Source organism: Enhydra lutris, unplaced genomic scaffold (genome assembly GCF_002288905.1).
Source record: "Enhydra lutris kenyoni isolate GAN:26980312 unplaced genomic scaffold, ASM228890v2 scaffoldscaffold21, whole genome shotgun sequence".
In the NCBI taxonomy this organism is placed as follows: Eukaryota; Metazoa; Chordata; class Mammalia; order Carnivora; family Mustelidae; genus Enhydra; species Enhydra lutris.
Window position 1 is genome coordinate 12,910,870 of NW_019154105.1, and position 14,209 is coordinate 12,925,078.

At 35.7% G+C, this 14,209-nt stretch overlaps 1 protein-coding gene and 1 pseudogene across 1 annotated transcript in view; one reads left to right on the forward strand and one right to left on the reverse strand.

The window, feature by feature from the left end:
• Positions 1–4,051: 4,051 nt before the first annotated feature.
• Positions 4,052–14,209, forward strand: part of LOC111148828 (transmembrane protease serine 11F) — a 35,182-nt gene continuing 25,024 nt past the window's right edge. The window contains exons 1-3 of the mRNA XM_022505649.1: positions 4,052–4,059; positions 5,459–5,610; positions 7,311–7,429. Coding sequence (XP_022361357.1) covers positions 4,052–4,059; positions 5,459–5,610; positions 7,311–7,429 — 279 coding nt within the window. The remainder of the gene's footprint in view (positions 4,060–5,458; positions 5,611–7,310; positions 7,430–14,209) is intronic.
• Positions 12,545–13,275, reverse strand: LOC111149159 (annotated as a pseudogene).

Here is a 14,209-nt window from a genome sequence, read left to right on the forward strand (position 1 = left end):
ATGTGGGTCTGGGTATGTTCCAAACTCAGTACTAACAGAGCTTTGTCTAAAAATACTTGACATATTTTACATCAATAAACTAATTGTAATTATTATGGTAGTGTGACAATGTAACTTTGGGACCTTTAACCATGAACTCAATAGTCACACAGTAAGACTACGGGAGATAAAAAGTACTGGAAAAGCTTCTAGTCTATGTGGAGTTCAGAGAACATAGATAATAACTGAGTTTACAAGGAACAGATCAAGCTTTGCTTCTGCATCAACCAATAAAATACTATAATATAAATAATAGAGATATTTCATTTAATATTTCTATTAGTTATTGTTAAATACCTATTACATATATATGTATGTGACCTGAAAAGCATTTACAATTAGTAATTAGAGAAGCTGAGAATTAGTCTATCAATGTTAACACCAAGGGTAACACTAATGGTAAACCAACAAATAATTATTCAATAATAGCACAAATGCTTTCCAGTGATATAACCTTAGAGAATCAAGCGCGCGCGCACACACACACACACACACACACACACACACACACACACATCCACTGTAATATGAAGCCTAGAAATGGGAAAAATAATGTCAATGTATTTCAGTAATGAACTGTTTTAAATCCCAATTTCATAACTGAATTAACTAAAACAGATTAAAGTTTAAAAAGACAGTGTAGGGCGCCTAGGTGGCTCAGTTGGTTAAGCAACTGCCTTCGGCTCAGGTCATGATCCTGGAGTCCCGGGATCGAGTCCTGCATTGGGCTCCCTGCTCAGCAAGGAGTCTGCTTCTCCCTCTGACCTTCTCCCCTCTCATGCTCTCTCTCTGTCTCTCTGTCCAATAAATAAATAAAATCTTTAAAAAGAGACAGCGTACTGTGCCAAAACACATGCTGCAAAGTGTCTCAAATTAATGGCTTAAGTTATATCAAGTAAAATGACAGGCAGAATATAAATCCCAATTATGAACTTAAAAATTAATTCTTTTGCCATCTGACTCTTTTAATTATTCCATCTCAATAATGTCCAGTAGCTGTATTTGGTGATTAAGGAAGTTTCACTCTAGCTTGGGGGTGTCTCTTACCATGTGAGTGCCCTCTTGTGACTGGTACAGTCCACCTGAACCATATATGCTTACATATGTTTCTTTTTTTTTTTTTTCAAATATTTTATTTATTTATTTTGATAGAGAAGGAGAGAGAGAGCACAAGCAGGGGGAGCTTCAGGCAAAGGGAGAGGGAGAAGCAGGCTCCCCCTGAGTGGGGAGCCTAACTGGGAACTCATCCTAGGACCCTGAGATCATGACCTGAGCCAAAGGCAGATGCTTAACCAACTGAGCTACCCAGGTGTCCCCGCTTACATATATTTCAATTTAACTCTTTAAAAGGATACAAATGGATTAACTTTGAGAATTCTGGAATAAGAATAAAGTAGGCACTGGGGCACCTGGGTAGCTCAGTGGGTTAAGCCTCTGCCTTCGGCTCAGGTCATGATCTCAGGGTCCTGGGATGGAGCCCCGCATCGGGCTCTCTGCTCAGCAGGGAGCCTGCTTCCCCTCTCTCTCTGCCTGCCTCTCTGCCTACTTGTGATCTCTGTCTGTCAAATAAATAAATAAAATCTTTTTTAAAAAAAGAATAATTTAGGCACAAATAGACTATCTTCATTTTTTACAATTTAACATAAAAAACACACATGCCATTTAATGTGCAGATATATAATAAAGGGGGACTACTTCCTTCTGCATACTTCTGCTTAAATTATGCTAGTTAGAACCACAATTTATCTGCTATAAAAGTCTCTATTTTAAGAAAAGTTCTGTAAAAGAAACTGGGGGAAAGCAACTCAATTCCAGTTGCTTAAATAAACTTCCTTAAAGTTTAAGACTGAACTCTCTGAGAAGTGTCATATGTCCAAAAGTCAGCCATCTTCTATACAATAATCTTAGAGTTAAGTACAACTAGTTATTGAGAGGAGGCAAGCTTTCTCACCTATTTATTTAGGTATGACTACAGTGCTTATCATCAAAGAAACTGCCTTTAAAAGAAGACGTAGCTCTGAGACTTAATTGTTAATTCTACACAAGTGGCATGTTGTAGGGGGACTGTATTAGAGGTTATGTTTGTTCTCTTCATCAGACCATTTGTGAGGCTGTCTGCAGAGAAAGGTCTAAGATTGAACTTTTTTATGTACATCGTTTCGGTCTGGGATAATGTACTTAGTCTGCTGTATATACCGGAGTTAAATCATGAGAATGAAATAGCTGGTCTCTGGAGCGGAGAAGTCCCCAGGGAGCTCTTTTAGAGCCATTATCTGTTTGCTACAAACTCATGAGTCTTGTCAAGGTGAGCCTGGCTGGTTTTCAAAGCTAGATGTTTTGGGGACTCCTCTCTCAGGTTTTAAAAGTTGGGATGCTCAGTGTGGGATTCAAACCATTTGCTCCTCAAGAAAAAGCTCCACATTTTGCATTCCCTCCCAGTGGTGGGTCGCCATGCCAGGGTTGTGGTTTATGGTGAGATTATATCTCAGCTTCTCCTACCCACTTCCATGAGGTTTCCTTCTCACTTTCTGAGTAGTAGTTTTCAGGTTTTTTCAGAGTCCATTGTTCCATATGTAGCTATAGGTTCTGTGTGTCAGTGAGAGGAGATGAGTTCAGGATCCTCCTGGGTCACCATCTTGAACTGGAACCAACAGTTGCATCTCAGAATTATTTAGCTTTTGTATGCAAATAATTTTTCGGATCTAGGATCTGGACTGTGTTCCTCTCATTCATCTTTCATGTATTCAAAGAACAGCAACATTTATGTCAGGAATAAAAAATCTTCTTTACCATGATGCAATGTTATCATGACTTACTGTGTGTCTATAACCCCCCAAATTTGACAGAATTTGATTCCTGTCATTTTTTGCATCTTGAAGGGCTCAGATTAAAAAAAACCAAATCGCCAAAACTTAGGAAAAAAAGGAAGTGAGAAAAAAAAGTGACAACCAAAATATTCACAAACTAAATAATCAAGAATACTTAATACCACAGATTTTGTAGATGGAGACTTCAATTAGGGTGAGGAAGGAGGTATTGTATATGGGGATACTAATAAATTTTTTTTATTATATACAAATAAATTTTATATACAAATAAAATTTGTTCTGGGCTGTGTGGTGTCAACTTTAACAGTTGCTTTTATTAGAGTTATGCAAACAGGTGACACAACTGAAATAAAATAAGTCAAAGAGAAAAAGGCATTAAATGGGTACTTTCCATTTGGCTCAGACCCAAGTGTAAGGATAGCACATTGGTCATTATTAACATCATTGATGTCTGAATTGAAATCACTGTCTTTTCCTTTAATCCTTCTCATCTTGCCAGGAGGCACAATCACTTATCTAGACGTCAAAACAAGGGAGCCATAATCCTTTCCTTGTCCCACAACTAAGTAAACAGCCAACAAAAGTCAAGAATTGGAGCTAAATCGATCTCTTCTCCACCCCACTGCTTTGGCCTTGGCTCAGGTCCTCATCGTCCTCACCATCTTTCTCCTGCACCTTCAAAATAACCTTTAAACTGGCCTTCCTGTCTGCACTCCTGCTCTAATTCCCATCCTGTGATTATCCTAAATTCTCAGTCTGATTACAGCTTTTATTGGCTCCCCGTCTTCTACAGAGTCAATTTCAAACTTTTATGGGACTCCTCATGACCCAATCAGTCCACCAGCCTTAGCATATCCTCCTTCTAGTACAGTAGTGCTGAGAAAGAATGCAATCATGCACATACTTTGGAGACCACAAATTCCTCAAGGGCAAAAGCAGTATTTTATATTTTCACTCCCAGTGCTAATTACAGTAGCACCCCCCACACCCCCTGTTTATCAGAGACTTTACTTTCTGTGGTTTCAGTTACCTATGGTCTACCTGAAGCAGATGATCCTCCTTCTGACTTGTCAGAAGGTAGTAGTAGCTTGATGCTAGTCACAGTGCTTGTATCATTCATCTCACTTCATTTCATCACAGAGGCATTTTTTTCATCTCGCATCATCACAAGAAGAAGAATGAGCATGGTGCAGTAAGATGTTTTGAGAGAGATCATATATACATAACTTTTATTACAGTATATTGTTATAATTGCTCTATTTTATTATTATTGTCAATCTCTTACTATGCCTTATTTATAAATTAAACTTTATCATACATATGTATGTATAGGAAAAAACAGGGTTTCACACTATTCACAATGCCAGGCATCCACTGGGGATTTCAGAACATATTCCAAGGGAATAAAAGGGGACTACTATATTAGTAATGAATACCATTTCACATCCTTAGCACCCCCCCTTTTTTTGCACATGGTAATTTTTTCTGTTCTTTATGCCTGGAGAACTTTTAACATTCAAAGTTTAATCATGTCACCTGATAAAACAACCTGACACAGACCTCCAAAAAGTAAATTGCTTTCTATTCCTGCATCAAGTTTTATTTTGGCACATTTCACCTATATATTAATTACTTGATTCTACATCTGTATCCTCTTATAAAAGAGTGAGTTTCCAATAAGCAAAAAGTATATCTTAAAATATTTGTATCTATAGGCATCTAGAACTGCTCCTGAAACATTGTTGTAGTGTGGTAGGTACCATCCTAAGAATGCTATTATCTCATTTAATGAATAAGTTTACAATAAATATTGTTAAATAAGATTAAAAATATAAAAACATAAAATATCTTACTTGAATGATATTAAACACTGAATGTTATTCTGTTATTTGGAAAATAAAGTTAATAAATTTTGATTAATAAATAATCAAAAGATTGATAATCTTAATAACAAGATATTTTGAGTGGGGAGGTAGTACGTGAGTAGGGATAGGTAATAGTCAAATGGAAATAGTCTTCTTCGGGACTGGAGTCTTATCAAGTACAATTCACAATTTCTGATTTCATTGCGAGTGCTAATAAAATATGAAGAACCATAATCAGGTCTTCAAAAGTAATGTTGCTACTTTTAAAAGAAATCATTAAGAAAATTCTTAAGGTCATTAAAAATATTCATATAAAGTTTTTTTTTAATTTTTAATCAAGTAGAATTGATGAGATTATTGTATAATTCTTTTGCTAGAAACTCCCTTATTAAAATATGAAAATGTTATTTATAAATTACCTTTTTAATAACTTAATCTTTGTGTTTTACCATTCAAATATCAAATTGCTAATATGTCAGACAAAATGCCATAGGAAGATATTCTCACTTGAATGTCAGTATCAGTAGAACTTTAACCAAAATTTGTACTGTGATTGGGGTATTGGGAAAGTGTATACAAATTAAATCCTTGTGTTCTTTTCAAGATCTAAGTATCCTATTATTAGTTAGCAGTATAAACTATTTTTTTAGAGGAATGTAACAAGTGGACATAAAGTGGAATCATAATGACTTTCTTATTGTTTTCTTATTGTTTCTATTATCACAGACCACTTGAATTTTCAGAAGCTGATTACCCACGAGTTGAATATCAAAGAAGACAGCAGTTTTGGGATCCTATACGTCTAGCTCTTTTCACTTTGGCAATTGTAGCAATCATAGGAATTGCAATTGGTATTGTTACGCATTTTGTTGTTCAGGGTAAGTATCCAGGTCACATTTCTATTGCCTAATGCTAAGTGCTCTATGACTTAATATCTTGAAATTCTCTCGTATAAAAAATACTATTTGCATGATATTAAAATTTTAATTACTAATCTCTTGTTGATGTTAAATTATTGTTTGCTCCAGTACTGAGTTGAGTGTTACATAGTTCCAGCCAGTGAGACTTGCAACAAACATTATTGCATGGATAGACACATCGAAAAGTGATACAGTTTTGGGACACCTGGGTGGCTCTGTCAGTTAAGCATCTGCCTTCAGTTTAGGTCATGACTCTAGGATCAAGATCACTGTTCAGCTGGGATTCTGCTTCTCCCTCTCCTTCTGCCCCCACCCCCACTAGTGCTCTCTCTCTCTCTCTCTCCTCTCTTGCCCTCTCTCTCAAATAAATAAAAATTTTTAAAACTGATAAAGCTTTAAAATGAGAAAGAAGAGTGAAAATCTTAATCTTTAAAGACAAATCACACCATGTACCAAGTTTCATATTTTTTTTCCAAAACCAATATAAGGCAGCTGCTTAAGCTATAGCCAGCCAGTCAAATAATTTCTTTGATTTGCTTCTGCATCTTCTCTTTACCAATCTCCCCTTACTCCTGTTGGTGGAGGGGTCCTAATCACTTTTGGTTTGGTGTTGCCCAACTGGAATTACTATTTGTTCACATTAACTCCTGAAAATGTGAATGTGCCCCAGTTGATTTTTTTTTTTTTTTGAAGATTTTATTTATTTGAGAGAGAGACAGAGAGGGTGAGCAGAAGGAGAAGGACAAGTGAACTCCCCACTGAGCAGGGAGCCTGAACCCAGAACCCTGGGATCATGACCTGAGCTGAAGGCAGGTGCTTAACCAACTGAGCCACCCAGGTACACCAACCTAGTTGATCTTTTAACATCAACAAATAATTGATGGTTGAGGACATCCCTCGTAGGCTCAGCCAAAAGGGGTTATTTACATGACCTGAGCAAGGATTGAACAGTGGGTGGCTAAGGATAGCAGTAGAAATAAAGAGTTCTCCAAGGTCACTGAAAAAGTTTGGCCAGGGAGGAAGAAAGTTAGAATCTGGGTCCACAAAGCCTAAAATGGGGTTTCAGGGAATATGATTAAGGCTGAAAAACAATTAAGATTTTAAAAAAAGAAAAGTAAAAAGACCCTAAAAAAGGTAGCTATTACATATTACAACTGTTGTCCTTGACAACGGAAGTTTCAGTGGTATGTCAAGAGTAGACTGCTGAGAATTAAGAAGTGAATAGGCAAAAAGTGAAAACAATGAATACTAATATTTATTAGCAGCATAGAGAAAACTGATAGCCTGTTCAATGTATCTTCATAACACAGCTTACCTAGGATAAATCTATGTTACAGTTCTTTGAGGAAATTGATCATTTTTACATGACTTTCAGCAATTGCTTTCAATATTTATTTTTCATTTTGCTTGTCCAATTGTATGAAAATTTTGATATGCATAAACACTGTAAAAAAATATTCTAAAGTGTACTTGGAGGCCTGAATTTTCTATTTTAGCTGGATACAATGATACAATTACAAAATGTTTAAAAAATGTCCACAATAACTTTTGTACCAAGAAGAAATAAACTGCACTATAGTTAACCTATTTCCTGGGGTTGGGAAACTAGAAACTGACTATATTTAAGCATGGATCTTTTATTTATATTTGCCTTTCAGATGATAAGTCATTCTATTACCTTGCCTCTTTTAAAATCACAAATATAAAATACAAAGAAAATTATGGAATGAAAAGCTCAAAAGAGTTTATAGAAAGGAGTCATCAGATTGAGAGAATGGTAAGCCTAATAGAAATTTTAAAAGTTCACGTGTTTTTCTGTTTCACTTTCAGTATGGTTGCTATAAAAACTTAGTTTCTCCATGCCTCAAACTCTTCTTGTGCAAAATGTGGATAATATCTAAGCCATATGGTTGTAAGGATTAAATAACTTAATATATGTAAAATATTTAGAATAAAGTAATATACCATTAAACATATGTAGATTAGAGTAGGCTACTAATTAGCAACCAAGAAAAGTGTTGGTTGAAACAGATGTGCTTCCTATTTTTAATTCTTGATTTTCTGTCCTGGTTCATTTTCCTTCAACTTTTTAAACATAAGAATATATGATTTCCATGTTTGCCTTATCATTTTCTTACTTATGTTTTAAAAAGCATGTAAATCATCACATACAAGATATGCATCTATAATTTTTTTTTTTTTAAGAGAAAGAGAGATTGGGGCAGGGAGGGGCAGAGGGAGAGAGAGAGATTCATAAGCAGGCTCCAGGCCCAGTATGGAGTCCAGTGCAGACTGGATCTCATGACCCTGAAATCATGACCTGAGTCAAAATCAAGATAAAGACAATTAGCTGAATGAGCCACCCAGGTGCCCACATCTAAAATTTTTAATGTCAATCTCAAATCTACTTATGCCTCTCATGGTTTCCCTTGAAAACTGCATTTATCAAGGCATTTGTAATTTTCAAAGTATATTAGCAAACTAAATCTTTACCTATCATAGAAGAAAGTCAAATAGAATAATCTTCCATTTTTGTCCCATGAAAACCATGTCTGTGGAGACCATAGATTTGTCTAGCAAAACCCAGTATATTAGCCTAGAGTGTACTCCTTAAAGCTTCGGAGAGTTATTCTGGAACAATGAAGGAAAAGCTCTATAGAAAAAAGACTGAATTAGTATAATTATTTATTAGCTCAATTAAAAGATGAGTTTAGCACTTCAACCCTCCACTTACTGTACTTTCCTTTCTTTGACTTATTAACAATGTAGGAAAGTACTTCATTTTATTCATTTAATCTTCATATGGGTTGATTCTAAATATAGAAAAGCAATGAATAGCATTTTCATTTCCATAGCTATTTAAATAGTGCTTGTCCTTTAACAAAACAGTGTTTTTTACAATAATGTTGCTGCACAAGAGTGTTCCCAAAAGCAATTTTAAATAGAACTCGTTCATTTATTTTAAGTCCTCTGTTATTTTACTATATCCTCAGATATGTCCAAAGTCTTACTGTTTCTTTAATTCTGCTTTCTCAAAACTTTATGCTTTCAGCTTCAATTTGAACTGGTTGCTTTCTAGGTCCCCTTCAGAGAGGTAACCTGGGTCCAAACAGGATTGCTGTAGTGTGTGTGAGCCATTGCTTCCTGCATCTCATATTTTCCTTGATAATTGGTGGGTTATGTCCTCGAGCACCTTCCTAAAGAAAAAGTGCATGGGAGAGAACATTTCTTAATTATTTTATGTTGAATAAATCTTTTATTCTACAGTCCACTCAAGTGACAGTTTGAATGTAAACCTTTAAATTGAAAATCATTTCCCCTCAGACCACCTGAAGCTTTGGTTCACTTTTATTACTCATTATATTTATTACTTATTATACGAGAAGTTGTGTTTCTTTTTAAGTAATCTCTTCTTTCTCTAGAAACTTTTGTACTCTCCTTTTTGTTTTCTGAAATTTTGTAATGATGTGTCTTGGTATTTGGTATTTTTTCTTTCATTCATTTTTGTTGGCATATTACTATACTTTAGAAAGAGTGTAAAACATTTTAAGGTGAATATCCAAGAACCCACCACCAAATTTCAGAAATAGAACCTTACCAGTACCTAGGAAACTGTTATATGTTCTTTTTCCTCTCTTCTTTATAGTTAAAAACTGTTTTGAATTTGGATTTAATCATTCTGTGGTTTTATCACCAAGGTATGCATACTCAAATAGCATATTATATAATTTTGCCTCATTTGAAATTTATGTAAATATAATCATATTATTTCTTTCTGTGACTTCATTATTTCACTCAACATTATTTCTTTGAGGTTTTCCCATTCGGATGCATGCTACATCATTTATTTTCACTTCTGTATAGAATGTCCTAGAAAGAATATACTACTGTTTATTAATTCATTCGAAGGTGGACAAATATTTCAGCTATTTTCACTTTTATAATTATGATAATGCAGCTAATTAACATCCTTGCAGATTAGTGCATGCACTCCTATCCATGTGCAAGAGCCTTCCCAGGTCATAAGCCAAGCGGATGATTTGCTGGGTCATAGGTTTTGCTCAGACTCAATTTTAGCAGATTCTGATTAATGGTTTTCCAGGGGGTTTGTAGACATTTGCACCAACACCAGCAGGAAATGAATTCATGTTGCTCTACCTCCTCATCAAAATTTTCTACAAAATTGACTTTTGCCAAACTGGTTGGTATGTATTTATGTATGTATGTATATATGTACAGTAGTAACTCATTGTGAATTTAATTTACATTTTCCCTATTATTAATAATGTTCATCAGTGGTTATCAACCATTTGTCCTTTATAGATAGGTACTCTTTATTTTTTGCCTATTTCTTTTTCTTCTTTATCTTTTTACTGAACATTCACTGTAATATGTCCATTTCCTTTTATAATTTTGTCTTTTAATTTATTCTCAGAAACATTTTTTGGGAAAAAGAGAAACAGTTTTTGGGAAATGAATGCTTCCTTTTGAGAAATGAATCTTTTTCCATTTTGTGGCTTGGCTTTTCATTTTCTTTGTAATATTTTAATGAACGGTGTTCTGAATTTTGGTATAGTTATATACATCATTCTTTTCTTTTATTATTAGTGTTCTTTGTGTTTGTGTGAGAAATCCTTTCTGACCCTGATATCACTGTCTTAAAAAAATCATTTTTCCTTTTTGCATTTAAGTCTTCTTTATTCTACATAGAATTGATATTTGCATATGTGTTTGACTTAAGGATTTAATTTCATTTTTTCCCCTTATATGAATAAACATTTCTCTTAGTACCACTGGTTGAACAGTCTTTTCTTGCCTGATGTGCCATGCCATTTCTGCCACAAGTCAAGTTTCCGTGTGTGAATCAGGATGTTGCCCTGCTCTCTAATCTGTTCTGTTGATCAGCTTTTTTTCCACTGTGTCGATGCTACAATGTTTTATCCTCTATCGTTTCACAATAAGTGTTGCTACCTGTTGTATTAGTTTCCTAGTGTTGTTGTACCAAATTACCATAAACTAGTGGCTGAAAACAATAGAAATTTATTCTCCAACAGTTATGGAAACCAGAAATATGAAAGCAAAATATCAACAGTGCTGGCTCCCTTGGAAGGCACTAGGGAAGACCCTTCCAATGCCTCTTTCAGCTTCTGGTAACTTTAGGCATTCCCTGGCACATAGCTACATAGCTGCAATCTCTGTCTCCATCCTGAGATGGAGTTTCTCCATCTCAGGATGTTTGTGTTTCTCCAGTCCAATAAGGACATTGGATTATGAGATTAGTATCATTAGATTCAGGAGGTTCCCGGATAGCCCACATTGTTGTTATCTTAAGATCCTTAACATAGAATCTGCAAAGACTCTGTCAGATAAGATCACATTCACATGTTCCCAGATAGATGTATCTCTTTAGGGGGCCACCCTTCAACCTAGTTGACCTGAATTTATCACCATCTTCTCCAGGTATGTCTTCGTTATTCTTGACCCTTTTCTCTTCCGTATCAAGGAATACACATACACACACATACATATATGCATGCCTTCATATTGGGATTTTTATTTAGCATGCTTTAAATCTGGAGGTCTAGAGAAATAATTGACATCTTCGTTTATTTATACATATTTACTGTATTTCACTAAAACTTTAAAATATTTTCCTTAAAGGCCTTGTTCATCTTTGGTTAAATGTAATATTAGAGGCTCTTTTTTATCATTGTTAATCAGTATCTTTTTAAAGAACATTTTCTTACTGGTTTTTATTGGTGTATAGAAATATTACTGGCTTTTATAATCTCTTTTCATGCCCCTTCTCTTTTGTATTTGGTATTTTTAAGTGTTGAGTCTCTCCTAAAGTTTTTAGGGCAGATAGACTTTCTTCTTGGCTGTGTTTCTGTGACTCATTGTCTGGTCCAGGGGTTCACAGTTTTTTCTCCCAAAAGATATTTGGCAATTCCTGGAAACATTTTTTGGTTGTCACATTGGAAGGAGTGGTCCTGGCCTCTAGTGTCTAGAGTCCAGGAATGCTGCAAAAACACCCTACAAGTCACAGGACAGCTCCCTACAACAAAGGCTTATCTGGCCCAAAACGTCAATATTGCTGAGGGTGAAAAATCCTCTTCCAGCCTGTGACCTCCTCCATCGTATTTTATCAGTTATTTTACTTCACTTGTTGAGTTCAGGAAAAGAATTAAATCTGTCATCTACTAAAGAAATCTTATTGGTTTTTGTCAGTGTTACAGATTTACCTCCATTTTCATACCTTTAATATAATTGTAATGGGTTTTCACAAAAAGAGAGCATATATTGTCAATTGGCCATCTTGAACAAAAATCTTTTTGCATATAATCAAAGTTTACCATTTCAAAATTAACTACTAGTTTTTAGAATCAAAACTAAATGTCCTTCCATAAGAGTACCTCCAAATACTTGAATATTTTATTTTCCTTTTTCTTTACTATATCTCATTCTACTTCAAATTTCTCAAAGGGCAATGAATACAATTAAAATTTTATGCAATGTGGATTTGTACATAATAAGCAAGTAGGGGTTTTCTGGTTAGTTCCAATATCTTTTATGATGACAATTTATTGACCTTTTACTTTTTTATCATCAGAGACTGTTAAGGTAATATGTTCTCAAAAATGTGAAAGATTCTCTTATGTTATTTAACTGTAAATTTTTTCTTTCTCTTTCACTTTCCTTTTATGAAGCCAATTTCCTTACTTCCCCTGTCCCCACCCACCCTCAGGGCCACCTTTACTGTTCCACAGGCAGCTCCAAAAGGAAGTTAACACTGTGGGGCAAGGAATAGAAAGCAGGGTAAAGAAGGGGGATAGGAGTTAGGGCAGGTCCTGTGTGGGGTTATAGGGCTTCTATATTCCTCTAGGATCTGACCCTAGGAGACTTTGATAGATTCTGGTGAATGCCTCCAGTGGAAATGGTACTTCCTGGCTAGTTTGAGGTTGATGTATGTGACCTTCATCTCCTTGGCCTCAGGGTTCTGCACATCTTTAAACCACTTTGGTGCTCATTACCTGGTTGTTGATGTATTGGATCAGCTTCTTGAGGACCTCCGTGGGAGCCACAGGCTGGTAAATCTTCTGATCTTCTGTCCTATCCACCATCGTGTACTTCTGCAGGATGAAGGACTTTAGTTCATCTTTTCAAGGGCCTCTGAAGCATCTGGGCAGGTCCTGGTTGGGGCCATTCCAAGCTGGAGACCCCTCCTCCTTCCCCTTTACCAGAATTTGCACAACTTCTTCCAAGTCTCCCTGAACTTTGGCCAGCACCCACTGGGTCTTCTCCACTGAATAAGGAGGGAACACCTCCAAGAGTACATGCACCCTGACAGTAGCTCCTCATCAGCTCTAGCTGCCTCATCCTGGGTGTCCATGTAGGAGAAGCCCTAGCCTCTTCTTTGCGCTTTTCAGGCCACTGCAGGGGCTATGTGGAAAAAGGCACCAGACCGTGGACTTCAGAGCTCTGAGTTGGCGGGTTCTCTTTTTTCCTGGCACCACTGAACTGCCATGAGAGTTTCTGCATCATGTGCTCTATTGTACCCCTTGGAATGTAGGCAATGCCAAGCACATAGGCCATCATAATTGCAGTGAAGTCCTCCATCTCAAAGGAAGATGAATTTTATTTCTTCCCTTATGATTTGGATGGCTTTTATTTGTTTTTCTTCCCTGATTGCTCTGGCTGAGATTTTTAACAATGGGTTAAATAGAAGTGGTGAGAATGCACATCCTTGTCTTGTTTCTGATTAAAGGAAAAGTTTTCATTCAGCTTTTTCCCATTGAGTGTGTTAGCTAGCTGTGGACTTGTCGTATATGGCCTTTACTATGTTAAGGCACATGCCTAATTTATTAAGAGTTTTTAATCAGTAAAGGATGTTGAATGCTTCTGTCCCCATTAAGATGATCATATGATTTTTATTCTTCATTCTGTTAATGTAGTGTATTACATTTATTAATGTACTTATGTTGACCCATCCCTGCATTCCAGGGATAAATCTCACTTGATTATGTTGTGTGATCCTTTTATGTGCTATTAAATTTGGTTTGCTAGTATTTTTTAGGACTTTTGCATCAACATTCTATCAGGAATATTGGCCTGTACTTTTCTTGTAGTCTCCTTATCTGGCTCTGGTAGCAGGGTAATGCTGGCCTCATAAAGTGAGTTTAGAAGTATTTCTTCCCTCTTCAATTTTTTGGAAGAGTTTGAAAGAAATGTTTCGTAGAGTTCACCAGTAAAGCCATCTGATTTTGGACTTCCCTTTGTTGCAAGATTATTGATTCTTGATTCAAATTTCCTTTCTGTTTTTAGTCTCTTCAGTTTTCCTCTATATTCATAACTTAGTTTTGATAAATTGCATGTTTCTATGAATGTACCCATTTTTTCTATTTTATCTGATTTATTGACTTACAATTGTTCATAGCAGTCTCCTAACATCCTTTTTTATCTCTGTGGTATCAGTTGTAATGTTTCCTCTTTCATTCTTGATTTTATTTGCATCTTCTCTTTTTTTTCCTTAGTCTAACTAAAGATTTGTCAATTTTGT